The sequence below is a fragment of the Mustela lutreola genome, chromosome 6 (genome assembly GCF_030435805.1).
Source record: "Mustela lutreola isolate mMusLut2 chromosome 6, mMusLut2.pri, whole genome shotgun sequence".
NCBI lineage: Eukaryota > Metazoa > Chordata > Mammalia > Carnivora > Mustelidae > Mustela > Mustela lutreola.
This window is the reverse complement of record NC_081295.1, coordinates 71,842,569-71,860,148: the sequence shown is the minus strand read 5'-3', so window position 1 is coordinate 71,860,148 and position 17,580 is coordinate 71,842,569. Positions and strand designations below refer to the sequence as shown.

The following is a 17,580-nucleotide window of genomic DNA, read 5'->3' as shown; positions in this document are numbered from 1 at the left end:
TTTTTTTTTTTTAATTTATTTAAGATACTGACTGATAGTCTGTAACATGTAGAACACTAGTTACACTTTTCAGAAACTTTTTCTTGGGGCCCAAGCACCCATACTTTCAGATATTGCGGCTTTCCTCTGGGGAGTATTTTAAATAAAAGAGAAATGGAGAGAGAATGAGAGAATGAGGTATTCATCATGGCACTTTTCTAAGATTCTGGGCATCTGTCACTGTCAAGGAGGAGAAAAGATAGAAAAACAAAGAAAATACCTTGAAGGGTGAAAAAGGATGAGTATTGGAGCATCAGGAAAAATTTAAAAGAACATGGAGAAAAAGTGAGCTAAATGCTAGTCACATTTGCTCTACTGGTCACTAAGCTACTTCCAGAATCTTATTCTGAAAGTATATATCATATATATCATACTCAGCAATATATCATACTTAATGGAGAGACACTTAAAAAGACTGTGGCAGGGTGCTTAAGTGGCACAATCAGTTGAGCATCTGACTCTTGGTCTCAGCTCAATCATGATCTCAGGGTTGTGGGATCAAGCCCCATATGGGCGGGCTCTGAGCTCAGTGGGGAGTCTTGAGATTCTCTCCCCCACCTTCTTACACCTTCCCTCCCTCCACACACAAAATAAATAAATAAATCTTAAGGAAAAAGAATGTGGCAAGTTGACCCAGTAGGATATATTGGACCACGTGAAACTTAATGAGGTACAGGGACCCCCAAAGCCCTGTCCCCTCCCTAGCTGGCAAATTTTTAACAGCTCCTCATGTAAGGAGAGAGAGGTCAAAGTTAAGACTCCTTTCACAATGCCACTGAGAGTGCAGAAGGTATTGGAACCTAATTGCTTGTAATTCAGAAAATTCACCTATAGTTTTATCCATATGATTCATATTCTAGGTCAGAAAAAATTCTTATTGCTTTTTAAGTTTCAGTTCCAAAATCCTATTTAGATATTCTCTGCTTCATAAATTCCTGACTTTGAATTGAGTCTAATTGCTGTAGTACCACGATACTGCTGAGAATTTCTACTCATGCCTGAGTCTCCTTGAGCCCTTGAGTCTCGGACATGGAGTGTATAGTCACAGAAATAGAAAAAGCAAGATGGTCACACTTAACTCAGTAATATCATTAGCAACATTGTGACTCCAAGTAAGGTTTCCAAAGTCTGCTCCTATGTGGTTGTACAGGTTGTAGAATGCACAAAAGTACTCAGCCGAGAGGGAGTTTAGGAGCTTACGTCCCGGGCTGCTCAGTATGTCCACTCTCTCTTCGTTTTTCTGCATATGCTCAAAGAGGACCCTTTTCTTCTCCTAATTTGCAGAAAGGAACCACATAAGCAGACAAACCCACCCAGTCTTTAACTGATTCAGTCACAGGGGAAGTAGTAAGAATGCATACCTATTGCATAGCCACTCCAGCCACCCTCCTCTGTGCCTTCACCAATACTGTTCCCTCTGCAGCCCTTCCAGCTCTCCACGTGAGACTCATCCTGCTCAAGTTTTCCAGTTCAACTCTATCATCCTGAAAGGGTCCTTAATGATTCCTAATCTGAATTGGTTGCCCTTTTCTGTGCTTCTATGAGGATGTTGGCATATCTGCAGTAGCTCCCTGCTACATTTTTAAGTACGTCTTTCTTCTCCATGGGCAGCAGCATCAAGATTGTGCCTTATTTATATTAGCCTGATGAAATGTTCCATAGGTATTTGAGTAAGGGCAGGAGAGGAAAAGAGTGAGAGCTTTTCTAGTATGCTCATAGATATCGAAGTACTGTGTTTAGTCTATAGATACTGACTGAGACTGTAGGCCACATACTTTAGCCAAAAGTTATTGAAAAAAATGATGCAGCGGAGGAAAAGAAATCTTGCCAGTGTTGCTCTGCACTTCTCATTGCCATTTCTCTTCACTTTTGCTCTCTTCCCTCTCCCTCTGCTCTCCATCTGTCATCTCTCACTCTCTAATATTGTTCCTGATTCATCAACAGAAAGTATCATATTACATAATGGCATGTGACTCTAGAATCTCATCTACATTAAAGGTTCTCTTTCTAAAATATTGCAGTTTGGTATGAAAAAAGTTAGCATATGTGGAAAGAAACAGTGACTTTGTATTGTCAGGATGTCCACCTGTAGCAAGGAATCCAATAAACTGCTAAGAAGTGTCCTCATTCTGCCTTACATATGAAAGTGGGAGACCCTGAGATTTCAAATTACAATTAGTTTTTGTAGAGTGAAAAACTGAGAGGCTGGCAAGGGTTAAAGGGCTATTATTCACACTAATTTTAATTAAGTGACTCCAACTTGATCAGATATAAAACACTTATTAACAAAAGTATATGATTAGCAGTATTATAGTCCCTGACCCTAGAATTACATTTTAATTTCTACCGACACATTTTTATGTCTCTCAAACTACTATACTATGTATGGAAACACACATGCATATACATACCAGTAATAGAACTTGAATGCACACTTTTTATAGAGCAGCATATGAATTATCTATCATGTATATTCAGTATGCTTTCCTACATGTTCTATAACAAAAAGGAAAAGATGCTTCTTCCATTAGTCTACTTGATTGTTATAATTTTCTCATGAAAAAAGGGTTCCTTTTTATTGTGGAAGAATTGGGGGCTTACTAATTGGTATCCATGTTGAGAAAAATTCCCAGATCTTATTATATAATGCCATCTCTCCTGAGGGCAGTAAGTCATTTTGAGGAAACTGAGCTGAAAATAATGGGGTTTTGTTGGCTGCGATAATGATCATTGTATATCGTTATTCTAGTGGAGCAAAGTCTGTCTGTTAATGGTAAACAAAATGAGATGAGAGTATATGTGGATGTGATCATAAGCTCTGCATATCAAGTAAGGCAAGGAGAATTGGATTAAAATTCAAAAGTGTCTTCCTATTTTCTTTATGGAATACCACTTCTGAAGAGATTGTGGGGAAATTATATACACTAAAATGTTAGTTCATATTTTACAGTAGATAATTAATAAGCAATTATATTTGTGGGTGATGTATTCTTCCAAACAATATTTATACTATGGCTTTTGCAATTTATACAATATTTTGTGAATATAATTAAAACTAGTAATCTCATTTTTAAAAATTATGGTAAAAGGTTAATCCTCTAAAAAAAAAACAATTATTATGGCACTTTTAAGTGTTCTAGAAAACTCAGAGTCATTGACTTTGGCCCATAGTTGTGATGTTATTAAAATGCCCTCACATGATGTAATGGATTTAAATAATTTCTATTTTGAATGGTAGAGAGCATTTCTCTACACAGTGGCTTATATATCTGCAAATCGATGAGCATAAAAGTAGTGTACTATTGAAATGATATTCTCCCACATTGTTTTTGTTCCCCTTCAATTTTGATCTTTGCCGCAAAAGACTTTTTATTTTGCTAAGATGGCACAGATGACAGAGCCAGCCTGACTGTAAGACTAGAAAGGCCCTGTTTTGCTTCTCCTTTGGCAAGTGTGGTTTAATATGAAGCGTGAACAAATGTAACTGAAACAGAAGACAGAGCAGAATATAAATAGATGCCTCCTGAAACCCTGTATCTGTGCATCTGTGACATTAAGTAGCATTTTGAAACAACATATGGATAAAGGGAAATTTAATACTACAATTTTAAAAATCATCTCTGCTATGCCTCATAAATAAACAATTTTTTTTCCCAATAATATGTAAAATAGCATTTAGTCCTTAAAAAAAAAGAGAGAGAGGGAGAGAGAGAGACCTAGAGTTTGTTAATACGAGTTGTGGGCACAATTAAGCATCACCTTACAGCTTGTTACCCCAAGATGCTGGCATACCTGCTTCTTGGGAAAGGCTCTTCAGTGAAAATCTGCCTCTTTATGGAAATGCAAATATATACAAACCTATTATTAACACAGACATACCCACAGCCCCATCTGAATAATAATGAGACTCTTTGGAGTCACAATTTTCTATTTAATAAATTCTGAGTTCTCACTGCTGAATTTCCTTGCAAGTCTGTTTCCTCATAACAAGCTTTTGTTACAGCAACAACAAAAAATGTGAACCTTACATATTTGTACAGAAAACAACCAATTGGAGTAGATATATATGATGTGTTGCACTACAAAGGCTTTCCAACATGGACCTGGATTCCTCCGGAGTGCCAACAGCAGATTTCTTATTATGCTTTGGTCTCGTCTTCGGTGCCAGTGACAAGATTTTTTTTTTTTTTTTTTTCCTGGCTGAAATCTAATTACTAGTGGGGCTGGCAGGATTTCATCTTGTATCTACACTACAGTTATAGAAAAACATTTTTTAATCACCTTGCATTCGAGAGAAGGAACACTTAAAAGGAAAGCTTATCATCCTGGGAGAGGGTAGCGTGAAAAATATACAAACATTGCCCCCAGTGGGTTTTGTGAGTTCCTCCCAGATACTCACTGATGAAATTTTTCCCCGTAGGTGTGCAGAAGGCTATTTTGGACAACCTTCTGTACCCGGAGGATCATGTCAGCCATGCCAGTGCAATGACAACCTTGACTTCTCCATCCCTGGCAGCTGTGACAGCTTGTCTGGGTCCTGTCTGATATGTAAGCCAGGTACAACAGGCCGCTTCTGTGAGCTCTGTGCTGATGGGTATTTTGGAGACGCCGTGGATGCAAAGAACTGTCAGCGTAAGTCCTGAACTACTGACGCCCCTGACAGAATTGATGCATTGCACCTCAAAGCAGCTGATGAGTTCTTGATTGGGGATTGGAGGGAAGGAGATGAGGTGGATACATGTATCATAGAACCAGAGCCTGTATACAGAGTCTGCACCTTTTAAAATATTTCTTTGTACGAGTAGAGTCCATCCTTTGAAAATCGCTGCCTTGTCAAAGGGTTGTTGTTTTTTAAATGACGCACACATTTTTGTAGATGTGTGCAATGAAGATTAGTAAAACAAACTTATGCCCACAATAGGAGAGAAGACTAGAAATTAGGTAAGCCCCATTTATCCTTATTGTGTATCTCAGTGATAATCATTTTCTTAAAATGAATTTATCTGTCCCTGTGATTGCTTTGGTACCTGTTTATAGGTGTTCATCTGTTATGCTTTCACATGTGAACTTTACATTCTTGCATTTCATAATAGGTGTAAAATTCTGCCCATATTTCTATGCAGTGGCATTTGTAATTGTTGAATAATTGACCTTCACCTTAGGACTATTCACAGAATGCTATTTCCGCATTTCCTTTCACAAAATTGGCTATTGTAGGGCCTCACCCATATTAATCAGTACATTTCTCCTGTCACCTCCTCCTCCTTAGCTGTCTTATTTGACACTGCATATAATTTACTAATGCTTCATATTAGCAGTAATGGGAAAAGGAAAGCTTTCTGTGCAGAATCCAGTGGAAGGTGAGTCCATGTCTGCACCTGAGCATTTTTATACCATCCTTGACTTCACCTGCTGCCATAATCTGTAGGTAGGTCAGGTTATAATATCCACAGTTCACTTCTGCCCACTTCATTATATAAGAAGGGGTTCTTCCAGTCATTCAGTTGGGACCTAGGAGCTGCAAAATTATAGAAACCACTGTAGTGTCTTGTTATTGTCCCTGCTCTAAGCACCAAAGACCAGGTAGGAGACCCCATTTCAATAACAAATGTGCCTTTCTTCTCACAGGTTGGGAAGATGAGTGCCAGATTTTTGTACTTTAAAAATGACAGTTTGTTAAATTAAAAACAAATCACTCTCACTCTCATACTCTGGTCTCTTCAGATCAAGTAAATATTTCACCTTTTATTAAAAAGCCACAAACAAAATCCATAAATCGCTCTCTAGAACAATAAGCATTGATGACTATCACCTATAAATTGGAATTTTTTTTAAAGCAAAATTTCCAACAGGCACAGTAGTGCCTTTAAACATTGTAGGTTTTCTTGTGTAAAATCATAGGAAGCTTAAGAAATTCTCCCATTCAAAGACATCATCTAAGATCTACAGTTTCTAGCTACGTACCCTGGACAAGACCGTTGGCCTCATGAAGATTCAGTTTCCTCATTTACATAAAAGGTCATGATTTTGTGCGGGGGGGTGGGGGGGTGTGGATTAAAGGATCTAGCCACAGGGAGTACCCAGTGCCCTGCCGCAGGGGTCAGGGCGGCTGGGAGGCTCACACATGGTAGCTCCTTTGGCAGTAGTGCTCGTGGTAGTTGTATCTGTGTTTGGCTCATTTTAGGGCTCTTTTTCTATCTTCCAGTAGTTCCCTCAATAAAGTTGAGGAGATCTTTCCACTCATTTTATTGTGGTAAACTGGGGATCTATGGAATAAGAACATGTAGGAGAATATGGTATAAAAACATTCTTAAACTATCACCAATTTTATACCACTTGCTGTGAAGTACATATAGAAATGATTAGGGTTTTTAATGTTCTTCAGCCTAAGAAATATATTATCTATTTTTATAATTTTTCATATATTTTATAGCTCATCTGTGCATAGGTAGTAAACCCTCAAGAAGAGAAAATTCATGATAAATCGTTATTTTAGTTTTCTTTAGGTTGGTTCATGGAAAGTATACCACTACAAAGAAATACATTTTTTCTTTTTAAATATATATGTTATAGTTTGGGTCATATATTTCACTTAAAAATGCCAGTGCTTCTATTTTTAACTTTTTGAGAAACCTCCATACTGTTTTCCAGAGTGTCTTTACCAGCTTGCATTCCCACCAACAGTGTGAGACGGTTCCCCTTTCTCCGCATCCTCATTAACATTTGTTGTTTCCTGTGTTGTTGATTTTAACCATTCTGACTGGTGTGAGGTGATATATCATTGTAGTTTTGATTTGTGCTTATCTGATGCTGAGTGTATTAAGAATCTTTTCATGTGTCTGTTAGCTATCTGGATGTCTTCTTTGGAAAAATGACTATTCATGTCTTCTGCCCATTTCTCAACTGGGTTAAGAAACTGGGTTATTTATTTTTGGGGGTATTGAATTTGATAAATTCTTTATAGACTTTGGATCTAACCCTTTATCAGATATATCATTTGCAAATATCTTTTCCTATTTCATAGGTTGCCTTTCAGTTTTGTCAATTGTTTCCTTCACTGTGCAGAAGCTATTTATATCTTGATGAGGTCCCTATAGTTCTTTTGTTTCCCTTGCCTCTGGAGATGTATCTAGTGAGAAGATGCTATGGCCAACATCAAAGAGATTCCTGTCTGTGTTGTCCTCGAAGATTTTGATGGTTTCATGTCTCAGTTTAGGTCTTTCATCCTTTTTTAATTTATTTTTGTGTATGGTGTGAGAAAGTGGCCCCATTTCATTTTTCTGCATGTTTCTGTCTAGTTTCCCCAACACCATTTGTTGAAGAGACTGGCTTTTTTCCCTTGTATATTTTTTCCTGTTTTGTTGAAGATGAGTAAACCATATAGTTGTGGGTCCATTTCTGGGTTTCCTATTCTGTTCCATAGATCTGTGGATCTGTTCCAAAGATCAATGTGTCTATTTTTGTGCCAGTACCATACCGTCTTGATGATTATTACAGCTTTATAATACAACTTGGAGTCCAGAATTGTGATGCTTCCAGCTTTGCTTTGCTTTTTTTAAGATGGCTTTGGCTCTTTGGGGTCTTTTGTGTTCCATAAAAATGTAAGGATTGTTTGTTTTAGCTCTGTGGAAAAAAATATGCATTAAATGTATATATTTTTAGGCAGTGTATCTATTTTTTAATATATTTAGCTGTTCATTTTTTGCTATATTTAGCAATATTTGTTCTCTCATTCCATGAGCATGGAATGTTTTTCCATTCTTTGTGTCATCTTCAATTTCTTTCCTAAGAGTTTGATAGCGTTCAGAGTATAGATCTTTTACCTCTTTGGTTAGGTTTATTCCTAGGTATCTTTTGACTTAGGGTATAATTGTCAATGGGATTGATTCCTTGATTTCTCTTTCTGCCATTTCATTAGTGGTGTACAGAAATGCAACAGATTTCTGTACATTGATTTTGTATCCTATAACTGCTTTTGTTATTTTATTTATTTATTTTTATTTATTTATTTATTTATTTATTTGACAGAGATTACAAGTAGGCAGAGAGGCAGGCAGAGAGAGAGGGGGAAGCAGGCTCCCCACTGAGCAGAGAGCCTGATGTGGGGCTCAATCCCAGGACCCTGGGATCATGACCTGAGCCGAAGACAGAGGCTTTAAACACACTGAGCCACCCAGGCGCCCCCTGCTTTTGTTATTTCTAAGATGATATCAATTTATGGTAAATTTAATCCTATATTCTTCATTCTAAGAAAAAAATAACTTCTAGATTATGTGGAATCTTAAAAATTGAACTATAGTATATATGAGATTCACATAAAGAAATTAAAATTATATTTTAAAAGGAAGTATGGGGAAAGATGGCAGCTACACTTGTAGTGAACATAGTGTAATGTATAAACTTGTTGAACTACTACGGTGTTCACCTGAAACTAATGTAACATTGCATGTCAACTACTCTCATTTAAAAAAAAATTAATTTAAAAAAGAAATTTAAAGTATATTCAACATTTCTACTATCAAATGAAATAGATATTTACAGAAAATATTGTGTTAGCTTTTTCTCACATCCCTGCTATTGAGTATGCTTTAGGGTTATTCCCTAGGGAAAATCACAGCTGCTGCTAAGGCCAGTCCCTCAATGGGTACCAAATTTGTATCAAGTTAGCAGAAACTGAAGGCAAAATTGCTGGGAGAAAAATTCAGCCATTTTTAGGAAAGCAGTAAAACTAAGCCCAACCTTGAGTCAGATGAACAGGAAAATAGCATAGGCCAATGGAATAGCTATTTATAATGTATTTTTAAGTTGTGCTCAAAATCAAAGTATCCAGAGACATGAGGCATTGCACAAAATTTACCAAAACCACCTATGAATATTCTAAATTCCTGTGTCGTCTCCCCTTGTGTCAGTGCGTTTATAGGTACCACTGAAAATACACTTGTAGGTACAGAGTGAGCCATTAATTATGTTCTGTTTGTGAAAATACCATTTAATTTTTAGACCGATTTATTATATATCTCAGAATAGCATCAAACAACTTCATAACACAGAAATGACAAAAGAGTACTTAAACCAAATGTATTGAAAATAGTATATAAGTTGCAAAACAAAGTGACTTTTAAAAATTATAATGGTATTTTCCTAATAGACTTAACACAGTGTTTTCATCTTATACTCTTTTTAACTGGATATATTTGACATATAACATTGTGTAAATCTAAGGTATACACATGTAACTTTGATATACCTATATATTACAATATTACAATATGATTGCCACTGTAGCAATATTTATTCTATTACACAATATATACAATATACACAATATTGTCTATATTCCTTATACTGTGTATTGGAGCACTATAGCTTATTTACTACTTATTATTTACTACTTGCAAGTGTGAACCCTTAAACAATAGCAGTTTTATGCCCCACCATCCATCCCTTGGTAAACTACCATTTTATTACCTGTTCTTTATGGGTTTGATTTTTTTTCAGATTTCATGTATAGGTGGTATCATGCAGTAGCTGGCTTTCTTTGTCTGACTTATTTCACTTAGTATAATGTGGTCAAGGTCCATCCATGTTGTTGAAAATGGCAGAATATTCTTCTTTGTCGAGACTGAATAATGCTCCATTTATATACACCATACATTTTTCTTTTTTTTTTAATCCTTTCATCCTTGATGGACATTATTTCCAGATCTTGACTATTGTAAATAGTACTGCAGTAAACATGAGAGTGTATATATCTCTTTGAAATTCTGTTTTCATTTCCTTTAAGTGTACATCCTGTAGTAGGATTGCTGGATTGTATGGTATTTCTAGCTTGAATTTTTTAAGGAAACTCCACCTTGTTTTCCCAAGTGGTTGGACCAATTTACATTCCCACCAACAGTGTGCAAGAGTACCCTTTTCATCACATTCTTGCCAGCATCTGTTGTTTCTTGTCTTCTTGATAACAGCCATTCTAATAGGTATCGGGTGATATCTCATTGTGGTGTTGATTTGCATTTTTTTGGCGGTTAGTGATGTTGAATCTCTTTTCCTGTGTCTGCTGGCCACATTGATGTCCTCTTTGGAAAAAAGATCTGCTTAGTTCCTCTGTCTTACATACTTTTCTAATCTTAAAGGTGTGTGTGTTTGTTCATATATGTGTGTCTACATACACACACAATAGATATAAAATAATACAGATTATATAAACATTTATAAATTCACTCTCAAAATTGGGATAATAATGATTACAGTAATGTTTTAACAACATATTATATGCCAGGCATTATGATATAGCTTTACATGTATCATCATCAAAACTGAATTCCAGCATTACCATCTGGGGGATATTATTATTTAGTAAGCTTCTTAATACTCCAGGAAGTGTTTTCCCAACCACAGATCACTCTTGTTTTTTGCAGCTTGTCGCTGTCATGTCAACAGCTCCTTCTCTGAGCGTTGTGATGCCAGGACGGGACAGTGTGAGTGCAAACCTAACGTGCAGGGACGGCGGTGTGATGAGTGTAAGGTAAGGAGCAGGAGCTGATGAAGAATCACTTCCTCCTGGAAAATGTTCATGAGGCTTCAACGATGTGCGTAGTAAACATATGGAGAGAGGAGTTCAGGATCATGCAATTCTATATGTACCAGCACTGGGATCATCGAAAGGTTTTTTCCAAAATAGAAAAAAAAATCGCTGAACTTTAGCTTTTGACCTTCAATGTATCTTTCCTTGGCAGTGAATATGTGGAGTATTTGTGCAATTCAGATGTTTTTGAAACAAATAGCGCATCATGTTAGTCCCAGTCTATGGTGAGTAAAACACTCTTTGCTCTTATGCTGGCAGAAGGAAATGCATCACACCCTTTGTTTTTAGCAAATTCTACTTAACTGAAATTTCCAGTAGAGAAGCTAATCCACATATTTTTAGAGACATTGTTTTTTCTAAAAGGAAATAAAAGAGTCCAAATATGTTGCTCTCTGTTCTTGAACATATCACCCTGCCTTCCGGATGGCAAGCACCTTCAATCCCTCCACGAGGGTGACGGAGCCACACTACCTCTTTCTTATAAATATGTATTTTGGTGATAAATGCTGTTCAACAAAACAAGCACTTCTCAGATGGCAAAGTGGCCTCTCTGTAGGCAGTTTGAGAATATCATCTGCGTCAATCTCTTGAATAATATCAAATGCTCTTTTGTTCCTTTGTTTCTATTTTCTGTTGGCTTTTAAAGCCCAGTATGTGGTGGGAGCCAGAGAAGCAATTCTGTGTGCTATGTGACTGCAATCCCGTTGGCTCTGTGACGCCGTGGTGTGATGGGACAGGAAGATGTGCCTGTAAATCTGGCTTCGTAGGGCGACAGTGCCACCTCAGCATGCAGGCACAGCGGCAGGAGGAGCGGTCACAGAGAGCGCAGCGGGTGCTGGGGCCTCCTCAGAGGTGGGCTGTCAGCAGCTCCAGCGGGTGCCCTCGGGGAGCCTATCGGGCCCCCGCTCCGGTAATCCCCGAGGCAGTGCATGGCTCATGCCTCCGCATGTCGTGTTCTGTGTGCTGTAGCGGACCTTCCCCGATGGCCTTGTTCCCAGTCGTGGTTGCTCAGTGTGCCAGCTGTAAATGTAAACACTAGGCAGTTCCTGCTTCCAGCCTTGCCTTTGGAAGGAGTTATATTGGTGTATTTTTTTTAAATATTTTATTTATTTATTTGACAGAGAGATCACAAGTAGGCAGAGAGGTAGGGGGGGGGGGCGGAGCAGGCTCCCTGACAAGCAGAGAGCCCAATGTGGGGCTCTATCCCAGGTCCCTGAGATCATGACCTGAGACGAAAGCAGAGGCTTTAACCCACTGAGCCACCCACGCACCCCTATTGGTGTATTTTTAAAAGTATATTCAAGTTTCATAAAAGTCCCAACTAACCATGGATCTGGAGAAATGAAAGCTTATTTGTAGAAGCCTATGATCTTAGAAGTGGGAGGACTTGCAGGCATCATTTGGAGCAAATTGACTTCTATGAATGAACAAATGAAGGGATATCTAGCAGAGAAAGTGATTTTCCCAAGAAAATGTAGCCCACTGCTCTGTTATTCTGGTAACATTTCATCATAATTGATGGCTTTGAGACTTTTCCACATCATAAGTTTGCCCATAGTTACCACAAGTCACACATTTTCACATCCTACAAATATACCACATACATAAAGTAAGGAAGCATGTTTTCTACTACAGAAGTTTAGCACCTCACCGCCCCCATCTTAAAAGGCAAAAGAAAGCAAATACTGAAAGGAAGAGAGAAAGGGAGGAAGGGGAGGGAAAGGAGGAGGAAGGAGGAACACTAGGTCCAGGACCCTGCTGCAGAGTTACAGGACACAAGACTTGCCAGAAAAGAATGACAGCCTGTAGGGGGAGCAGTAGGTAACGGATAGAAGGTGAGAGTAATGGAAAAAGCAAAGGAATAGAAAAGGGGGGAAAAAAGCACATTATTTTTAGGTTCTTTGTTGATATTTTAAGAACACTAGTTCTGACACCAGACTGCCTCAGGTCCAATCCCAGTCTTACCACATCCTAGCTGTAAGACTGTTCCTTCCCTCTTTCTGTACACAAACCCATTGTGTAGGGTTTTTGTCAGTTGGATCCTTCAAGAAGCAGATGTGAAGAGATTTGGGGAGGAAATGCCTATAAAAGATGAAGGAGGAGAGAGCATGACGAGCAGGGAGACTTCTCCTGTGGTGCAGGCCAGATGGAAGTGAAAGGAGAAAAGGAAGGATTCTTCCAAAATGCCAAATGCTTGCCTGGCCGAAGGGGAGTGCCCGAGCACCCTTTAGCCATTAGAGAGGCATCCTGGATTGGGCAGGAAGGCTCTAGTAATTTATTGTCATCAGTCTTTGACTGGGAGAAGCATGTCCTGGGGTGAGCTCTCCAGTGGATCCACAAGAGAAAAACTGGAGGATGTCAGCCCACCGTGTTCCCACTGCCGATTAAATTACTTGACCTTTCTGGGCCTCAGTTTCCTCACTCTGTTGAAAGGTGATGGAAATAACTACTTCCCGGGATTGTCTGGAGGATTAAATGAATTCATGTTTGCAAAGGGCTTCAGAACACTGCTTGGCACCCAGCAGGCGCAATACATAAGTGCTCATTGTCATTATTACCCCAAGTGAAAATAATTTCTGGGAGACCATCAGACTTCTCATTGACACCGGTTAGGGACTGTTTCTCATTAATCTCGGTTACTGACTAGGAACGTCTACTTTTTTAATTTGTTTACTACAAAAATTTTCCCTAGTCTCTGAATTAAATTTTTGTACATTAAATTCATTAAAATTTTGTTGATGAAATTTGTTTCTATAGTGTAACTTAGCTCTTCAAAGTTACATTATTTAAATATTTGAAAAGTATGGTAGAGATATTTTTTCTTACTTTTTTTACATAATGAACTTTGAAATTTTCTTAATAACTATGACTTGAAAGTTTATTTAATACTGTATAGATATATCCATTAAAGATATATAGATATGCCAAGTGAAAAAAAATTTAAGAAATAAAGATGAACTTAACGTATTTTCTCTACAATTCAGATATCTAAGTTAAGAAAATTTAGGAAATATATGCAAAATACTTTGCATAAGAAATGCAAATATATTTATGATTTGAATTTTTAAAAACAATTTTAATGTAGTATGTTCTAGTCTTTTTTTCTATGTACATATGTTTCTAGTTGTGTGTGCCTGAATGGTATGTGTGTCGTTAGAGGTATATAATTGGAATAAAAGTGTGTATATAATTTTGTATTCTGCTTTTTGAAATTTTGCATAATGCTATGTCCTAAGCATATTCCTCTCATTAAAACTGTTTCAAAACAGGATTTTAATGTTGGCATATTATTTTATGGCATGAATGCTATAAATTTAATTTAATTCATTCAACTTTCTAACACTGAGAAGTTACTCTCATAAATAATACTGTAATGGGCATGCTCATACTTTAACCCATTTTCTCAATTTCTGATTATTTCTCTAGGTCAGGTATAATATTATAAATAAAAAGCATATATGTCTTAATCTTTCCTTATATAGTGAAATTTAATTTCAAAATTGTATGTTAAGCCATTTGTTACAACTGATACTTTCTTCATTTATTTTTTAAATTTTGTTTCAGTATCAGTAGAGTTAACATATAGTGTTACATTAGTTTCAGGTGTACAATATAGTGATTCCACAAACACACTTTCTTCTTCAATAATATGATGACATCTGAATTTGAACTGGAAATAAAAATAAAGCCAGCAGTAAATACAAAGATTAAATGATTATTAAACTCTATCAACCCATTTTATACTTAAAAACCAAAACTGTTCTTAGCTATACTCATTTTAAGAGAGTAATTTTCAGTGTGATTTTGTTTTCTAGAACTGTTTTTCATACTGTTAACAATAATGGCAAGAATATATAATGAGCCTTATTTGTTTCTCTTTGGGTGGCTCCCATTATATAGCAAGATTTATTCATACCAGGAAGTAACTGTTAAGTCTAATAATCCCAAATAGGAATTATTTTTTTACAAAGAAGTAATTACCAAGACTAATTTCCCAGATTAAAATACCATAATAATGTGACACACTTCATATTTTAAAATACAACCCTGTTGTACTTTAAGTAGGATATGCACTTTCCATTTTTCTAGTAGAGGTAATTTTTAATCCATCCACACTTTCTAACATCGTCACTATAGGTCAGATAACATGTACTTCAAGCCAAAGCTGGTAATGAAAACCGATCATAGAAAGTTATTTGTTATGCATAGATAAGAGATATGCCTAAGAATAACTCAACAGAGAATAAAAGTTTTCTTTCATCTACCTAATCTGGTGCTTTGATGTGTGCCCTCTCAAATCAATTTTAGTTGTTAAAATGAAACCCTAGTACCTAGATGTTCGTAAACCAATTATTTTGTCAGCATAGGCATAAATCTCTAAGTTATATCTATAATGTAAGCCCTAGAATGATAATTAGAAGTATTTATGGAGAGATGACAAAAATTAGATCAAATATTAGAGGAAAAACATTAATTTTAACTGTAGGCTTCTGGTCAATAATATCGAAAACATTTTTAACAAGCAGAAGGAGTTCATAAGGTCTCAAATTAATCAATTCAGATTATTAGGAATGAAACAAGTAAATGTTTCACTTAAAATATAAGTAACACCCCCTAGATTAGTTCCCCACATTGCTGTTAAAATCTTGGAAAATATAGGAAAGACTGGTGAAAACATAGCCGACAGGAAGGATAGTTTACCCTAATTCTGCTATAAACTCTGATAAAATTTTAAAATAATCATACTCTTCTTTTTGGATTTTGTAGAAAAGGATCCATTAGTCAAATTACAACCTCATTGTCCTAACATCAGTGAAGAACCTCAACAATCCATAGGTTCCTCTTTCCTACCTTACGTTTTCGTGTTGTGCATCTTGTTTCATAATGAGTTAATTAATTTAAGTTTAATTTTTCTCTTTCCTTTTCTATGCCAGCCTGAAACCTTTGGCCTACAATCGGGGAGGGGGTGTGTTCCCTGCAATTGCAATTCTTTTGGGTCGAAATCATTCGACTGTGAAGAAAGCGGTCAGTGTTGGTGCCAACCTGGAGTGACAGGAAAGAAATGTGACCGCTGTGCTCGTGGCTATTTCAACTTCCAAGAAGGAGGCTGCACAGGTCTGTAAATAAAACTAAGCCCTACGCGTTCATTCTCTGGTTTTGGCATTTTGGCAACTGTAGCAATTCATTCTTCTGCATTCCCAGAGTTGAAAGCAAAGGCACCTTGACAACAAATACATGATCCAAAATATTTAAACTAATAAGTAATGTATATTTATTTTAAATAAGCTAAAAGTATATTGCAGTGTGAAACATTGCCCTATAAATAACAGCTTGCAAGTACTCAGAAAATCCATCAGCAGGTCTCAATTCTGCTGTATGCCTCCCTGTCTGTGATCGCCAGTCACTCACTTAACGGCTGCTATAGCCTAAAAGTCAAATATTCAGTTTTTCTTTTGCCAGCGTTCTCTTAGTTTAAACTTCACTCTCAAGTTAATGCAGTTCAATGTTCCCTTTCCCTATTGCAAAACTGTTACAAGGATCAGAGAAGTGAATACCATTTTCAGGTACAAAAAATACATTTTCATCTACTTTCATGTTCCTTGAAATCTATGATGGTCCAAGAAAGAAACAAATTAGTGCTAGGTATTTGCTAGTTCTTGGGGAAATGCAAGAAGATTTGTAACCATGATTTCCCACAAGAAGTGTTCTCATGTTCTTCCCACAAATCATGAATTAAGAAAATAGGAATTAGCATACTACGGATGAAAGTGAAGATTGAACATTAACCTTGATTTATATGCCACTAATTTGGAATTGACTCTTATTCCAACATTCACTAGGTATCACCTTTGCCCACTAAACTCACTGATTCAACACTGATGATACTCCTCTCAGTACCATGATAAATGCATGGTAAGATTTTAAAAACATTATTGACCATTGTAGCAAATTAATGTAAGAAGTGGCAGGATAATATCTCACATTGTTTTATATTTTATTTTATTTTTTTAAGATTTTATTTATTTATTTGACAGAGAGAGAGTGAGAGATCACAAGCAGGCAGAGAGGCAGGCAAAGAGAGTGGAGGAAGCAGGCTCCCCACTGAACAAAGAGCCTGATGTGGGGCTCCATCCTAGGACCTTGAGACCATGACCTAAGCTGAAGGCAGAGGCTTAGCCCACTGAGCCACCCAGGCACCCCTTTTGAATTGTTTTTAAAACCATACCTTTTGGATATTCTCAACCACTTTCAATATATACTTTGTATCATAAAGATAAGCCATTATGTTATTCTGAAAGTTATAACTGTAGATCTAAGAATCTATATATGATCTCTAAGTCAATATCTGTATATACTAGAAATTAAAATGCTGTATTTTAAAATATATTGTTCTTTTTTTAAAGATTTTGTTTATTTATTTATTTGAGAGAGAGAGCCTGAGCAGGAGGAGGAGCAGAGGGGAAAGAAAATGGGGAGAGGGGAGAATCTCAAGCAGCCTCTGAGCTGAGCACAGAGCCTGAGGCAGGGCTCAATCCCAGGGCTCTGAGACCACAACCCTAGCTGAATCCAAGAGTTGGACCCCCAACCAACTGAGCCAACCAGGCGCCCCTAAAATTTACTGTTCTTTAAATCCAACTCTTACTAACGTGTTCAGTTAATGTGATTTAATGTAATGATACCGTGCATTCAAATACATTCACTACCAGAAACTGTAAGACAGAGAACATTATCCAAAATCATGAAATGGGGATAACATTAAAAATGCAAACTTAGTAGCATTCAAATCCAGAGAAATAAGATAGAAAATAGCCCCAAACAGACAGGATAGCATTCTGGTTGAAGATATGACTTCCACCAAATAGCTTGGATTGGTTTAGTGGCTCCCTGGGTAACTAGTTATGTGACCTCAGCTGAGTGACTGGGTCCTGCTGTCTCTCTACAAAATTCATCTATTT

At 37.0% G+C, this 17,580-nt stretch overlaps 1 protein-coding gene across 3 annotated transcripts in view; it reads left to right on the top strand.

Annotated features, from left to right (window-relative positions):
• The window catches only part of LAMA2 (laminin subunit alpha 2), a 645,363-nt gene that overhangs the window by 390,535 nt on the left and 237,248 nt on the right, over positions 1-17,580 (top strand). For all 3 annotated transcript variants that reach the window (XM_059177585.1, XM_059177583.1, XM_059177584.1), the window contains 3 exons: positions 4,460-4,671; positions 10,458-10,564; positions 15,559-15,739. In XM_059177585.1, coding sequence (XP_059033568.1) covers positions 4,460-4,671; positions 10,458-10,564; positions 15,559-15,739 — 500 coding nt within the window. The remainder of the gene's footprint in view (positions 1-4,459; positions 4,672-10,457; positions 10,565-15,558; positions 15,740-17,580) is intronic.